The sequence below is a fragment of the Megalobrama amblycephala genome, linkage group LG1, assembly GCF_018812025.1.
Source record: "Megalobrama amblycephala isolate DHTTF-2021 linkage group LG1, ASM1881202v1, whole genome shotgun sequence".
In the NCBI taxonomy this organism is placed as follows: Eukaryota; Metazoa; Chordata; class Actinopteri; order Cypriniformes; family Xenocyprididae; genus Megalobrama; species Megalobrama amblycephala.
Window position 1 is genome coordinate 17,885,177 of NC_063044.1, and position 16,638 is coordinate 17,901,814.

The 16,638-nt window shown below is 39.3% G+C and overlaps 1 protein-coding gene across 3 annotated transcripts in view; it reads right to left on the bottom strand.

Moving 5' to 3' along the window:
* The window catches only part of LOC125264589 (NACHT, LRR and PYD domains-containing protein 3-like), a 35,543-nt gene that overhangs the window by 8,266 nt on the left and 10,639 nt on the right, over positions 1–16,638 (bottom strand). For all 3 annotated transcript variants that reach the window (XM_048184061.1, XM_048184044.1, XM_048184054.1), the window contains 3 exons: positions 16,257–16,382; positions 7,114–9,051; positions 5,866–6,039 (listed from right to left, as the gene is read on the bottom strand). In XM_048184061.1, the coding sequence (XP_048040018.1) occupies positions 5,866–6,039; positions 7,114–9,051; positions 16,257–16,382 (2,238 nt within the window). The remainder of the gene's footprint in view (positions 1–5,865; positions 6,040–7,113; positions 9,052–16,256; positions 16,383–16,638) is intronic.

A 16,638-nucleotide genomic window follows, 5' to 3' on the forward strand; every position in this document is an offset into this window, starting at 1 on the left:
CTTTGGTTAGGATAGTATCCAGGCAAGTGTGAGGAGATGGGGTGGTGGAGGAATGCAGAAAAAACTGTTGAGTAACATAGGTGAGTCGGCTATGTATTTACAGGCCAATTCTTATGCTGAATGGTTAGATCATTTGAACATGCTTATATCCCAACATATTCAAACAGCTTGCCCACCCAGGAGGGCTCACACAGCATCCAACAGGTGCCCGCAGCTCGCAGCATTGGACAGTTAAGCCCTGCCAGGCAAACGGTGGTGCGAGTGATTCCAAACACCTGACTGGGAGGGCCTACGCAGCGTCTGACAGGAGCCTGCAGCACTCTGCATCAGACAAGTAAGCCCTGCTGGTCATTTAAACAGTTCATAAGCAATTCTGATGCCTAACTGCGAGGGCCCATGGCATCTGATGGGAGCCTGCAGCTCACAGCATTGGATGGGCGAGCCCTGCCGGTAAGTTAAAACGGAGGCACAAGATTAACTTATGAGAGTTGGGCTTTCCTAATATTAAAAATGGTTGGACCTGATATAGCTTTTAAAAGCTTCGGATGAGGGTCGCTGTGGTTGCTGCCCCTATATGAAATGAGTGGATGGATAAATTGTCAGCAGGGAAGCCATACTAAATGAGAATTAATTTAAGTTTTTTTTGGAACCAAAAGCATGTGACAGGGTGGTTGGAGTCATCCATGAAAAGTGGGTCAGATGTGGATTTAGCCCGTAAATTTCTGAAGTTAAGGTAAGATAAGAGACAATGGAACGGCTGAATAGGCAGTGGGAGATTGAAGACATAGATGAAATTGATGAAATTTTTTGGTTTGATCTGTTTTGCTTTAATGAAATAAGAAATTGTTCTGCCGTCTAAAACAGATTGATCCAAAATTGTAGAAAGGACTGAGAACATGAGAACAATTGCATGTATGAATTTCTTCTACCAGTCTGTGCAGTGTCTTTTAACCAATAGTGAAGCAGTGGGTTTAAATTACTTCAAAGCAGAAATACATATTTGCTGTAACTTTAGGTTTCTAAGCTATTTTGTAGATAAATTGCAGGACAATGTTGACAATAAGTTGTTAATGATTCTTCTGTGTGTAAGTATAGTGTTATAAATGTACATACATTATAAAAAAATAAAAATATCAAAAACTTTTTAAGATTACAATGCTGATGACCGCTAAAATGCGTCATCACAGTCCGTGAAAATTGGACAGTGTTTCAACCATGGTTTCAACACATGACACAGCTGTGCTGTAAGAGATCTGAGTATGAGACCTTGTTCGAGGGTTAGCCTTCTCTAGCCAACACAGTTCATTTTAAATTTATTGATCAAAAAAAGATGGTTATTGTTACGTGTAGCTGGTCAAGAGATGAGGCAGATGCGGATTTCCACAATAATATAACACTTTAATCAAACAAGGGCAAGGAACGCCAACATACACATATAAACAACATTCAGAACGGACAAGGAGTGAAGGGAGTGAGTGCATTATAAAGGGAGTGCAGATAATAGAGTCCAGGTGCAGGTGATCCGTGATGATGAGGAACTGACGAGGGAAGTGAGTGCAGGTGTGGAGAACAGGAGGAACATGGGAATTGAAGTCCAGGGAAACAAGGGTTCTGTGACATTACCCCCCCCTCCCGGTAGGCGCGTCCTCGCGCCGTAGATGAAACAACCGGGAGGGGGGCGGGCGCCCTGGAGACCTCAAGCTGGTGCAGGGGGAGGAGCAAACTGGAGTGGAGGTCTCCAGGGCAGGTTCAAAAGCCATGGCAGGTCAGGGGCTGAAGGCAGCCATGGCGGGTCAGGGGCTGAAGGCAGCCATGGCGGGTCAGGGGCTGAAGGCAGCCATGGCGGGTCAGGTGCAGCGGGCAGCCATGGCGGGTCAGGTGCAGCGGGCAGACATGCAGCGGGCATACATGGCGGGTCAGGTGCAGCGGGCAGCCATGGCGGGTCAGGTGCAGCGGGCAGCCATGGCGGGTCAGGAGCCGAAGCCTTCGAGGCGTTGAGCCCAGGCGTCGCTGAAGGACTGGCGGGTGATGGCGGAACCGAAGGCTCCGCCGACCGAAGCGCAGCCGGGGCTCCAGAAGGCCGCAGTGAAAGCAGGAGGACAGCCAACAAAACGAACACTGGGGGGAGTGAGGAGGCCAACTGAATCCGAGGGACGGAGTGACGGAGCGGAGACGGAGGAGTGAAGTCCAGAGGGGAGGGCAGGCTGATGAATGACCAAGGTGTGAGTGGAGGCAGGATGGATACTGGTGAAGCTGGAGGACTGAAGGGCAACGGTGGAGCAGAGGGAGGTTGGAGCCGGGGTGAAGGTAATCGCCCAGAGGTCCAAGGTGGAGATCTGGGTGAGGGGGCTTGAGGTGGAGGTGCAGTATAGACATGACTTGGAGGAGGCGGGAGAGGGAGGCAGGGAGGGAAAACAGTCTTTACAAAGTTCATAATGAAGGGCTCGGTGGCGGAGACTGGCGCTGCTTGCTCGGCAGCGGAGACTGGCGCTGCTTGCTCGGCGGCGGAGACTGGCGCTGCTTGCCCGGTGGCGGAGACTGGCGCGGCTTGCTCGGCGGCGGAGACTGGCGCGGCTTGCTCGGCGGCGGCTGGAGCGGCTTGCTCGGCGGAGACTGGAGCGGCTTGCTCGGCGGAGACTGGAGCGGCTTGCTCGGCGGAGACTGGAGCGGCTTGCTCGGCGGAGACTGGAGCGGCTTGCTCGGCGGAGACTGGAGCGGCTTGCTCGGCGGAGACTGGAGCGGCTTGCTCGGCGGAGACTGGAGCGGCTTGCTCGGCGGAGACTGGAGCACTTGGCTCGGCGGAGACTGGAGAGCTTGGCTCGGCGGAGACTGGAGAGCTTGGCTCGGCGGAGACTGGAGAACTTGGCTCTGTCCAAAAGTCTATAAGCCAGGCCACCTCACTAGGTGGCTCGCACAGGGTTGGAGCAGGCTCTGGAGATACTGGAGCGGGCTCTGGAGATACTGGAGCGGGCTCTGGAGATACTGGAGCGGGCTCTGGAGATACTGGCCCGCAGGAGACTGGAGAGACTGGCTCGCAGGAGACTGGAGAGACTGGCTCGCAGGAGACTGGAGAGACTGGCTCGCAGGAGACTGGAGAGACTGGCTCGCAGGAGACTGGAGAGACTGGCTCGCAGGAGACTGGAGAGACTGGCTCGCAGGAGACTGGAGAGCGCTCGCCCTTCTTCCTCTTCCTCCTCTTAGGTTTACCGGACCCAGCGGAGATTTGTGGGCCCGGCAGGACACAGGGGAAACCTTCGCTGGAGGGGTATGCGGAGGAGGACGGAGGCTGACTGACTGGCCCGGCCAACCGTGTTTCTGGATGGCCTGGAGACAAACACACATCCTGAACCTGTTCCACGAAAAATTTGGACTCATTCAAAAACAAAATTAAATTGATAGTTTCGCTTAAGGAGAGACGAAAATCAGGTTCGTTTAAACGGACAGTGTTGTCGTCCAGACCATCCAGAAACAGGGCGATCAAACGTGCTTCAGGCCAGTCAGACAAAAAGGCAAGTTCAGCGAACTCCTCCACATACCTCTCCAGCGAACGACCCACCTGTAAGAGTCCAATGAGCCGCTCACTAGCCGTCCAGGATGAGAGAGGCATGGGAGAAGTTGGAGCCCGGGAGAAGAAGGAAGCTTCCATCCTTTTTTTTTCCTGTGGAAAATCCGGTTGTTCTTTGGGTCCGTTCTTCTGTTACGTGTAGCTGGTCAAGAGATGAGGCAGATGCGGATTTCCACAATAATATAACACTTTAATCAAACAAGGGCAAGGAACGCCAACATAAACATATAAACAACATTCAGAACGGACAAGGAGTGAAGGGAGTGAGTGCATTATAAAGGGAGTGCAGATAATAGAGTCCAGGTGCAGGTGATCCGTGATGATGAGGAACTGACGAGGGAAGTGAGTGCAGGTGTGGAGAACAGGAGGAACATGGGAATTGAAGTCCAGGGAAACAAGGGTTCTGTGACAGTTATTAATTGTCTATAATTTTTAATAGCATCAGGCTCTGTTTATTTTTAATTGATACTTAATAATACTTAATGCACACGCAAATGAGAGAGGAGCGCTCTTCATTCCTTTCACTTCGCAATAGTAAAAATAATCAGCTTATTGCACATTGTTGAGGAAATTTCTGTCACTGACTTTGAGATATGATGGTCTTGTGGTGTTTTTTTTTTTTTTTTGATCAGGGATCGCTCTTCATTTTGAGGAAAACAGCAGATATTTTTTGATAGGCTAATAACACACAAAGTGTGTTTTATGGGGAAAACCTAACAACATGTAGTAATTATAATAAAACGTACATGAAATTTACAGTGTAATAACTACAATGTCTTTTTAAATTCACTCTGAATTATGGACCAAAGCACATCCATATTATATATGTCTTTACTGATGCTGCTTCGTCTTAACTGTACATCCCAGACAAAGCGAATACAAACACTGATCTCTCTATTCAACATTAATCATTCGGTTTAGTTGTAACATGAGGACGTTTTATTGGGATATTTCATCCATGCATTTTAATTCCTCTGTAGTTAATTTGTAGCCTATTTTTTGTTTCTTTGTTTTTCAAATCATAAGAACGAATTAACAGCCTACAATGTTCTTACAGGTTGACTACCTACTGTACAACCCATGTCTCTGTATGACAACAACAGGCAATGAGACCGAAGCAACAGAAGTGATACTTCCTCATGCATAATACCGCAATTATAATCTTATGCATACTACAACGCAGGGATTGGACTGAACAAGCTCTTTCTCATGAATAAATGCAGAGAAGCGCTCAGAACCTGATGATGTAGATTCGCCCCTGCAAGCCTATCTATCATATAATCTGAGGCCTGAATCTACATAAGATTTTGTGACGTAGCTTCAACCTTGCTTTTCAAAGCTGAAGCATGAAATTTCTCTGAAAAATGCAAAAATAACCAACTTCCATTTGTTTGTTTGAATGTTAAAATAATTCACATTTTCACAGATTCCACAAGTTGTTCACATGCATTCAAGCAGCACTGTATATATACATATATATATATATATATATATATATATATATATATATATATATATATATGCATGTCTCTGTGTTGACCCGCACCTGATGAGAGCATCAGCATCAGCATCAGCTCTGCTTATTTGCGACCCAACGCTAATATGTGTTGCTCTTGTTAGATTGCTTTGGTCTTGTGTTCTTTAATTTGTGCGTCAGCAGTAGATTACATGCAAAACTTGCCACTCCCATTAGCGCATTTGTGGAATTGCGCTCTCACGCTAATTTTCCCTATTTAGTAAATCTGGCCCTATGAGTGCTATTAGTGTTTTCAGTGACATGCAACCTGTACATATCTGTTCACATTTCAAAAAATGTGTTCTGGGGTTTCATGACCCTTTATTCAGTCAAAATGTCTCTATCTGCATTTTTTTATTCAGCTAAAGCAATAGCTGGATGCCATATTAGAGATTTCCTGGAATGTCAAAAGTTCTACTTCTATGGGTCCCACTGCAAGAGGGCGCCCTCCGGTGTCGAGTATGAATGAAACAAAATGTGAGTTGTGTTCCATAATGCTCCTGTTGCCATATTTTTGGTAAAAAAAAAAAAAAAAAAAAACACAACAAAAAATATTTCCTCTCCAAAGATATTTGAAGTAAACAATTTCCCTAATAGAGTACATTACACATAATTATTAAAAATTGTATAAGTCAGACCTCAGTATGTTGAGTTGACAGTTTGACAGTTTTTTTTAGTTCTTGGTAAATTTAAGAATATTAACTAAATGAATTCAACAACAGACGCATGACTACATTAACTGTAAAAATGAAAACAATGAACAATGTTTAAAAAAACTGATAACCTCAGTATGTTGAGCTGACAGTTTGAACTCTTCAGTCCATCACAGAGCAGCTTCAGTCCTGAACCCTGCAGGTCATTGTCACTCAGGTCCAGCTCTCTCAGGGGGGAGTTTGATGATTGTAGAGCTGAAGCCACAGTTTCACAATGTTGTTCAGTGAGTTTACAGCCTGCCAAACTGGAAACAGAGAGGACTTTGGTTAAAAGGCATGTTAGTGAGCGGGTGTCCCCAAAAGATTTTAAGACAGTTAAGACTTCCTTGTAGAAAACAAAATCATGTTGAAATGGCTATGTGTCCTTTTTAAGCACAGTCGGGAGTCCCAATGTAAAGAGTTGGGAGAACACTGAATGATTGTCAGATTTACATAGTGTAAGTCAGGACTTAAAGTGACAGTAGTCTAATATACCTGCTGCAGTCTGTCATTAATGCTAATCAAACAAAAAAATAAAAATTGTTCTTGACTCACTGCTCTTGACTCAATAACTTTTGTAGCTTTAATAATGAGTAATCTATATGTAATTTATACAGTGAAAACCATGCAGTGTTATTTTCATTTGATCATTCAATATTTCCTACCTGAATAGTTGGACCAGCTGTTTATTACTGTTTATTAATATTACTGTTAGACAAACACGAAAAAATGAAAAAAACGTGGGGACCAATTAAATAGTTATTAGTTCTTAGTGATTTTAAGAATATTAACTAAATGAATTCAAAAACAAATGCATGGCTACTTTAAACTGTAAAAATGAAAACAATGAACAATGTTTTAAAAAACTGATAATAACCTATTCTTTATAAAGCAGGAAGGTTTTCTGAACAAAAATCAGCATCTCTGCTTCATCAAATCAATTTCTTGCTTCATATTATTGGCAAAGCATATCAGCATAATTTTTGTGTTGGGCCTTTATCAGCATAAATGATGTGCCGATAATATTGTGTATCCCTAGTAATAAATAAATAAATAAATAAATAAATAAATAAATAAATATTACATTTTAAAAAATACATTCCATTATTGACATTAATAATAGAATTTGGCTAGTTTTATTGGTAGCTTCACTGGTTCTGTTTACAAAGCATAAAAATATTTTATACAACTAATAGTATTAATTTGGTAGAGAATGAATACAATAATCAACTGCAACAATGTATATTTTATGCTTGTGAACACAAACCCAAGTAATATTCATCACAATACATCAACTTCTGTCAAATATAAGCACTGTATGTTCATATTTTCACACTTACAGAACTTTTCTGCAGTTCCTCACAGCAGGTACCAGTCTCCATTGACCCTCTTTTGATTTGAATTTGTACTTTTTAAGTTCAAACTCATCCATCACCTCCTCTGACATTAGGATCATGTTTGCCAAAGTTGAACATTGTGCAAGAGAAAGACTTTTACTTATTGTTTTATTTTTTAAAAATGCCTGCATTTCGTCAACAACAGAATTATTCTTCATCTCAATCAAGCAGTGTGACAGATTCATCCATCTTTCAGGACTGACATTGTTCTTTTGACCTCGTTTGAGGTTGTGGATTATTTTCTTGATGCTCTCTGGGTTGTTTTCTGTGTGAATCAGCACATCCTGTAAAAGTCTCTGATTGGACTCCAGTGAGATGCCATGAAGGAATCGAAGGAAAAGATCCAGATGTCCATTTTTACTGTTCAAGGCTTTATTCATTGCTCCCTTCAGAAACACATCCAGAGAAACATTCCCACACTGAGTTCTGGACTTTCCTGTCAGGAACATTTTCAGAACTTCACCTTTCTTGTGTAAATAGCAGAAAAACACATACAGCGCTGCAAAAAACTCCTGAAAGCTCAGATGTACAAAGCTGTAAACCTTCCTGTGATAAATCACAGATTCCTCCCTAAAGATCTCAGTGCAAATCCCAGAATACACTGAGGCGTCAGTGACGTCTATGCCGCTCTCTCTCAGGTCCTCCTCATAGAACATCACATTGCCCTTCATCAGCTGATTGAAAGCCAGTTCAGCAAGTTTCACAATCACGTCTCTGTTGGACTGCAGGAGTTTCTCTGGATCTCTCTCTTCATACTTCTGGTTCCTCATATTTATTTGAATGAGGAGGAAGTGTATGTACATTTCAGTCAGAGTTTGAGGGATTTCTGCACTGAGATCTTGTTTCAGGATGTTTTGAAGCACAGTGGCTGAGATCCAGCAGAAGACAGGTATGTGGCACATGATGTGGAGGCTTCTTGCTCTTCTGATGTGTGAGATGATTCTGTTGGCTTGATGCTCTTCACTGATTCTCTTCCTGAAATATTCCTCCTTCTGAGGGTCATTGAATCCCTGAATTTCTGTCACACGGTTGATGTATTTAGAGGGGATCTGATTGGCTGCCGCTGGTCTGGTGGTGATCCATATGAGAGCAGAGGGAAGCAGATCTCCTTTCAGGAGCTTTGACATCAACACACCCACTGATGAAGTCTCAGTCACATCAGAAATTTTCTCACTTTCTGAAAACATCAGTGTAATTCTGCTTTCATCCAGACCATCAAAGATGAACACAACTTTACATTCATCATAAATCTTTGAGTCCAGATCTTGAAGTTCAGGATGAAAGTCAAGCAGAAGTCTATGAAGACTGTACTGATGATCTTTAATCAAGTTCAGCTCTCTAAATGGAAGCACAAACATGAAATCTACATCCTGATTGGCTTTTCCCTCAGCCCAGTCCAGAATGAACTTCTGCACAGAGACGGTTTTTCCGATTCCAGCAATGCCTTTAGTAAGAACAGTCTTGATTTTGTCTTTCTTCTCTCTTCTCTTCTCCTCATATCCTGGTTCAGGTGAAGGATCAAATATGTCATTGCAATTGATTGGAGTGTCTTGGAATGTCTTGTAACTTTTCTCCATCTGTAGCACCTCATGTTCTTCATTCACTCCTTCACTCTCTCCCTCTATGATGTACAGCTGTGTGTAAATCCTGTTCAGGAGGGTCTGATGCTCTTGTAGTTTGACTCCCTCAAATACGCTCTCATATCTGTTCTTCATGCTGGTTTTGTGCAGGTCTTTACCTCTCTGCAGATCATCATGCACTGGTTGGTGAGAATCGAGCTGCAGAGCTGCTTCTGTGTCATGATGACTGATGTGTTTCTGACAGGAGGAGGATGTGCAGGTCTGACAGGACACACATCTGATCTGATCAGCTCTCCCACCACTGAAAACACATTAAGATGAACAGAGAGACAAAAAACAAAAACAAAAACAGAAATAAAAGAAAATATTTAAATGTCTCTAATATTAAATTATCTTGTTTAAAATCATACCACATTTAGAAAGAAGTGATCTTTTCATAGACTCCTAAATGTAATATGATCTATCTGTGGCTAATTTATTTCCTGATCTCACAGATGGAGTTCCTCAAGGTTCTCTTCTAGGACCAATATTGTAGGGCTGTCAAATTAAAATTAAAATTTTGAATTTGTGTCGAAATTAAAATAAAAATCCACATTCAAATGCAGAAATGGTGCATTAGAATTTTAGGTGTGGTTCAAGCAGCTTTATCATTTTTGGGCAATTCCACGCAAATGTCATCTTTACCATGAAAAAAAAAAGTTTTTACCAAAAGCACAAAACCCTTTTTAAATTATCCATTTAGGTCTGTATTATACTGTATTAATGTGCTCTAACAGAAATTTTAAGAAAATTGCCATGTTTATCCACAATATATGTGGTAAGCAACAATGCTTAAATTACATTTTCAACCAACCATATTTCATGCTTTCAAAAAGGGATCAAAGACCACCCTTTTTTAAACTTTATTTTAACAGTAAGCGTTGTGCAGAAAGATGGAGGCATGCCTGAGAAATAAATACACTCATTTTGTCATAACAGCACTGCCTGATGAATTTATAAGGGCGGGAATAAAGAGGTCAAGACGCTTCAGTGCTCTGTCACGTCCGTAACGTTTTAAAGATTAAGTTTATGTCATATAACAATTATTTATGCAAATAACTTGAAACTTTATATGCAAAGCTAAATTATGTTTATGCTTATTAGGATAAACAATTCATTTCACTACGTTGCTCTGAACAACCATAAAAAGCGTTACGGACGTGACCGTTACGGACGCTACATATTAAATCCTTTGACTTTGCTTCTTTATTTTGCCATCATCTGTTTCAGGCTTACCATATCAGAACATATCCAATAATCGCAATACTCTTTGTGCTTTGTTAGTTTTAATATGAAAAAGGTTTAACTTTCAAATTCAGTCGATTTATAACAAAATTTAAACCATAGATGTCGCTCTTTAATAGCTACGGCGCGTGACAGATTAGCTACTGCAGCGCCTCAGATCAAGCGGATCAGGCGCACACGAACCGATCTTCTCTTCCTCTTGCAGGTTACAGAACGAAATATGAACATCAAAAGGTAGGCCTATATGATACAGTACAACTTCTAGAAGAGCATTGTGTCTCATGGGACACTTCCCTCGGATGTCGCGTTTTTACCTGTTGGTTAAAAAATGAATAGCCTATTGATCACAATCCGCGCGATCAAGCTGATAAAATAAAAATAATAGGATTGCAATAATTTTGACTTGAAATAAAGTTTGATCATTTTGACTCAAGGCTCCGCTTTAAACTGTTAAAACTAGCCGAAATCCGTGTGATCATTTAGACAAAACATGATTGCGATTGACAATAGTGTACGTCAATCGGTTCACCTGACTGTGTGGAAACATGCGATTTTAAACTGCTTTATGATAAACATTAATATTTATCAATGTATTTTAGCAAGCAGTTCTGTAAGAACTCATGGTCTCTGAATTGATTCTTAAACAACGCACACGCTTGTCAACGTGAGAAATAGGTCTAATCATGGGCGTACGGGACACCCCCGCAGCCCCCGCGGTGCGTGGGGGTCCCCACCCATATAGGCCCCGTCGCAGATTCACCTATTTATATGTAGCCTTTGCTTTTTTTTTTTTTTTGCTTTTTTTTTTAGAACTGAACTCAGTTGACTAAATATGAAAATAAAGCATCCAACTGAAGCCCAAAAATGAAAGCAGAATATCATAGAAAATAGGCTAGTGCTACACTGTAAAAAATATTCCATAGTTTTTACAAAATAAATTTGGCAGCTGTGGTTGCCAGAATAATTTTGTAAAAATACAGAAAAACGTAAATTTTACAGTATAAAACTGTAATGTACAAACAAGAAAATATGAATGTAAACCAGTAAATTCAATGCACACTACCACTAAAATCTGTTTTGTACCTTTAACATATACTGACCACCACCATAATAATGCAGGTGGTAAAAGAGAAAGCCACATGAAGAATCAGAGTTCATCACAAGTAGCTTTTCCACGAGCTGAATACTAATATTTAGAAGGTGCAAAGATAATTCACGCAAACACAATACACCATCATGGTAACCCACAACACTTGCATAATGCAATAAACATTCATTAAACAACAGAAGATGTAACATAAAACCCTAATGTACATAACTGATAACAAAAACTAAGAAACATGACTATTTAAACAAAATACTTTCAAATGTGGAGTGTCACACAGGGAATTGTGGGAATATCAGTTTACAGTTTTTGACTGTAAATTATATATTGATTTGTTCATTTTTACGTCTAAAAATTTACATTAAATGTCTGGTAAGAGCTTTTACAGTTTTCCCTGTATTTAGTATGGGAACTTACTGTTAATCTATTTACAGTTTTTTTTTTTCGTAGTGTTTTTACAAAATTTCACCGTTAAAATCACATTCATTTTTTTACATGTAAATTACAAAAGGGGGGAAAATTCACTATTGTTTCCATCGCCAGTTTGTAAGGTAGCCAAGACAACAGAAAGCCTTGACGCGCTGTGTTACCGTTAGCGGACGTGTGCCGACGAGACAAATAAATATGTTCATTCTTTGCTGAGATATTATTATTATTATTATTATTATTATTATTATTATTAGGCTATTATTATTATTATTATTAGATATTGCCCAAGCATATTTACCCCATCGCCAGCTCTGCTAATGGTCAGCTACCGGGATGGCTGAAGTACTTTTCCATGCCTAGCCAATAAGTCTAGAGTTGTTTCTTTATTCTTTTACTATACATGAATTATCATGATGCACCGATCGAAATTACTGAAAATTTGCAGCCGAAACAGCAATTTACGCGCTTGTCTAGAAGGGAACCTTATATAGCCTACGCAAATTTGTCTAAATTAGAATTTAGACCAGCTAAAATATATTGTTAGACCAAAAATATCTTATCGATTAATTAAGTAATAAAGACATGTAATAAAGTAATAAAGAAATTAAAAAAAAAATAATAATAAAAAATACGTCTATTGCTTCAGCCTTATTCAAAGGCCGCGGAAACATGAGTTCGTTTCTTACGCAATCCATTCCACACCCGACGTTCATGGTTTTCTTCCCATTTATTAAATATAGGCAATTGGTTGATGAAACATTGATTGAAATTAAGATACAATTTCTACAAAACGAAATTCACTTTAAAGAAAGACTTAATATAAAACAAAACTTAATGAAGTGGTCAAACTTATGTCTGACCCGCTGCATGTCTCCCAACATTGCGCATCCGTCATGCTATTCAATTATCATAATCAACGAGATGAAATAAAAAAAAAAAAAAAAATAATAATAATAATAATAATAATAGGCTATAGCCCACTATAAATATGAAACTAAATTTGCTACATTTTATCCCTCTGGCCGACGAACGCGCCTGCGCTTTCTGATGGATTTTTTCCTCATGACAGCTGAAACAACTGAAAACAGGCCTTCCCTCATTTTTGGCGATAGCCTATAGACTAGTGCAAGACTGCAAATGGTCTACTTGTATTTGTGTACGCTCACAATAACAACAAACCATTGTACTTTTGTAAAATAAAATAAATAAATTAAAAAAACTGCGTGCGCTTTCAGCTGCCTCTCTACTAGAATCTTTCTGGAACGTCTCAGAAATTTTACTTAAACTCAGAGAATAATTGTAGCCTACCTAAAGAAAAAAAACATTTTTCGATAAGAAATTCATAGGTCTGTTTTAAATAAGAGGCGATCTTTCCGCTGGAACGTGTTGTTTCTGAAATCATGGCCAGTGCTCGTTGCCGCTGTTATCAGTTCTCTTGGCGCTCGTGCACACGCGCAGTTTTCACACAGACAATCGAGCGTTTCGTTCTGGTAAAAGCACAAAACAAAATGCACACAACGTGTCCTTGCTCTTGATGTACAATCACTGATGAACACCTTTGGTTTTAATGAGTAAATAGCCTATAGTTATTCCTGCCTGCCGGTATTTAGTCTGCGATATCAAAATCACTAAACATTATAGCATATATACTAGCCTAATATTATTCAATAATAACATCAAATGTTATTAACCTTTATTTTTTCTAATCAAACCAGTTTCAGAACGTTTATAATACAGAAGGAACGCTGGAACAGAAACGTTAAAATACCGATTCTGCTCGGAGTGGAGTGATTTATTATTATTATTATTATTATTTCGTTTTTAAGCCCTGGTATAAAGTTTAGTAAAATGTTGATAAATTGTGCAGTCTTATACTGGTATCCCAGATTTCAATATTTGGTAGTTTAAATGCCTGCCTGAGGTCTCTGTGAAAGTTTTAAAGCAGTTTTAAAGCAGTCTCATGTGCCGCTTTCAGACCGGTCACGTCCGTAACGGAAAACTGTCACATCCGTAACGTTGTTTTTTCCTCATTTATGCGGACACGAAAAATGAAATACAATTATTATTTTATGCTCTGTGGAGAGCCAACCCTTCTTCATTAGGTGGGCAGTATTACTTTTGGTTTGCGCAATATAATTCGCAGAATTCTTAAAAAATATGTTGTCACCCAAAACTTAGTGACTTTTTTTGTCACGTCCGTAACGCTGTATATTTCCCTCATCTAAAATATAAAACAATTGTATAGACTGACATTTTTCTAATGTCTGGACTCCTTTAGTAAGGGATTATGAATATATAAATAGACGGTTTAATATGTTGCTATTAAATGCATTCTTTGAGCGTTTATATTTCAAGTTTTGACTCCAAATGTCACGTCCATAACGCTGGAATTGCCCTTGTGTAACAAGATGCAATGATAAGAGTCATTGTTGTATTTTAATGTTTTTGTTAGCCCATACAGTTGAACCCACTGGAGTAGGGTATTCTTGCAATAATATATAATATAATAATATATGTAATGCATTAACGCATGTGATTAATTTTTTCTGTTTACTGTAACGTATTAAAAATATTTAACGCAATTAACGCAGCTCCATTTTTTCCCTCATAATTTTACATAAACATTATGTGATCACCTCTTATAAACACAAATGCTTTTACACCATTCAAGCGCCACAAGACAAACAAGATGAAACGAGAATTAATCACTTGTTATGTATTGATATTTTGTATGTAATTGTGACTTTTATTATGTCTGTGTGAGTTCACTGCAACCTTACTTTCCCTAAGGGGATAAATAAACTAAAAACTAAAAAACTGAGGGCACTGTCTGTGAATGTCGTGTCTGTGTGACACACACATGACTCGCGTGCACAGAAAGACGTGTGCCAGTATCGAGTTCTTTCTTGCTTTAACAAACAATAACCCACAGAATTATGCCAAAATTACTGTTTTGTTGACTGTCCTCATACAATCACAATACATCTTTGAGTTCAGCTCATGAAAAATGGGGGCAAAAACAAAAGTGTTACGTTTATAATTTTGTTCAGTGTAGATATTTTTCTTTGCTTCACTTCAGAAGGCCTGTATTAACCTTCTGAAGCCGTATGGATTACTTTTATTGGACTTATTTTGGGCTTATTTATTTATTTTTGGGCTTCATTTTCATGGCTCAGATTCACTATACCATTATAAAGCTTGGAAGAGCCATGATATTTTTAAATATATCTCAGATTGTGTTCTTCTAAAAGAAGATAGTCATATACACCTATGGTGGCTTGAGGGTCAGAAAATCATTGGATAATTTTCATTTTTGGGTGAACTATCCTTTAATGTTAATCAAAGAACAAAGGTAACAGAGAAAATTGTAGCTTTAATAAGGATTAATATATATTTATATGATATATTAATCATATAAATATATTAATATATATTTATATGATTAATATTGCGATTCCAGAGGTTCTGCTTGACCCTCTTCATCTAGGTCTGATTCAGGCTCAATTTGATACAGCAGTATAGACACCATTATTTACATTTTCACCGAAGCACATGTAACAACTAATGGTAAGGGGCGTGGCGTTTCCAGACGCTTCAGCGAATCATAATACACTGGGCCACCTAACCAATCTGAGCACATTACGTATTTTGGAGGGAGTGGCTTAATAGAACCAGGAAGTCAAACGAGCCGTTCAAATGACATTGGAAACAGAGGTGTAGAATAAAGGTAAAATATATGAAAAATATGTCTTTTTTTTTTTAAAAACAAAGCATTAAAGGTCCCGTTCTTCGTGATCCCATGTTTCAAACTTTAGTTAGTGTGTAATGTTGTTGTTAGAGTATAAATAAAATCTGTAAAATTTTAAAGCTCAAAGTTCAATGCCAAGCGAGATATTTTATTTAACAGAAGTCGCCTACATCGAACGGCCAGTTTGGACTACATCCCTCTACTTCCTTCTTTAATGACGTCACTAAAACAGTTTTTTGACTAACCTCCGCCCACAGGAATACACAAGAGTTGCGTTTGTAGAGTGTGTTTGTCGCCATGTCGTCGAAACGCTGTTATTTTCATCCCGCAGTCCAATCACCGGGTCTGATTCCGGCTTAAATTGATAGGGTAAAATTAAAGACATGTTTACAGTAACACTGAGCGCGTGCATCTCCACGTTATGGTAAGAGCCGTGACCTTTCCGGGCAAGGTTCGCTCAGAGCCATGGCTCTGGGTTCGCTAAGCTGCTGTCGAATCACAACACAGGAACCGCTGGTACAATCAGAACTCGTTACGTATTTCTGAAGGAGGGACTTCATAGAACAAGGAAGTCATCAGCCCGTTTTTATGACAGTGGAAACAGCGGTATACAGATAAGTAAATTATGTGAAAAATACTGTTTTTTTTTTACACCCGAAACATGAACACGTTATATTGCACACTATAAACACAATCAAAGCTTCAAAAAACCACGAAAAACGGGACCTTTAAGATATGTTAAACTGCGCCCCAAAAACACAATCAAGCCTAGAAAAAACCCACTGAACCACCCCTTTAATTAATTTTTTAACTGATTGACAGCAATATGTATATATTTATATACCCTTTGTAATTATACTCTTAAAGGGTCAAAGGCAAGTCAACTTCTTCATTACTAAATACAGGGTACTGAAACATGTTGTGATTATATGATACTCACAGAGGGTCAGAGGTCACAGCAGGTTCATCACTGAGAACAGGTGATAGAACAATAGATTTGTTACTCTTTATAGGCACACAGCCAGATATCGGAGATGCTGCTCGCTTTCTCTTCTTGCTGATGAAACTGAAAAAAAGATGTAAATATTGTATATTTCTTCTTTGTAGTTTATGTCTTCTCTATTAAATTAACACTTGTCAACACTATAACTTGTATAACAGCTTTATCAGATATCATATATATATATACACACATATATATATATATATATATATATATATATATATATATATATGTTAATTTAATTTAATGTAGAATATATAGATTAGTGTACCTTTACCTGAAAGGTGCATAGAGTATGCACATTTATTATCTAAACCAT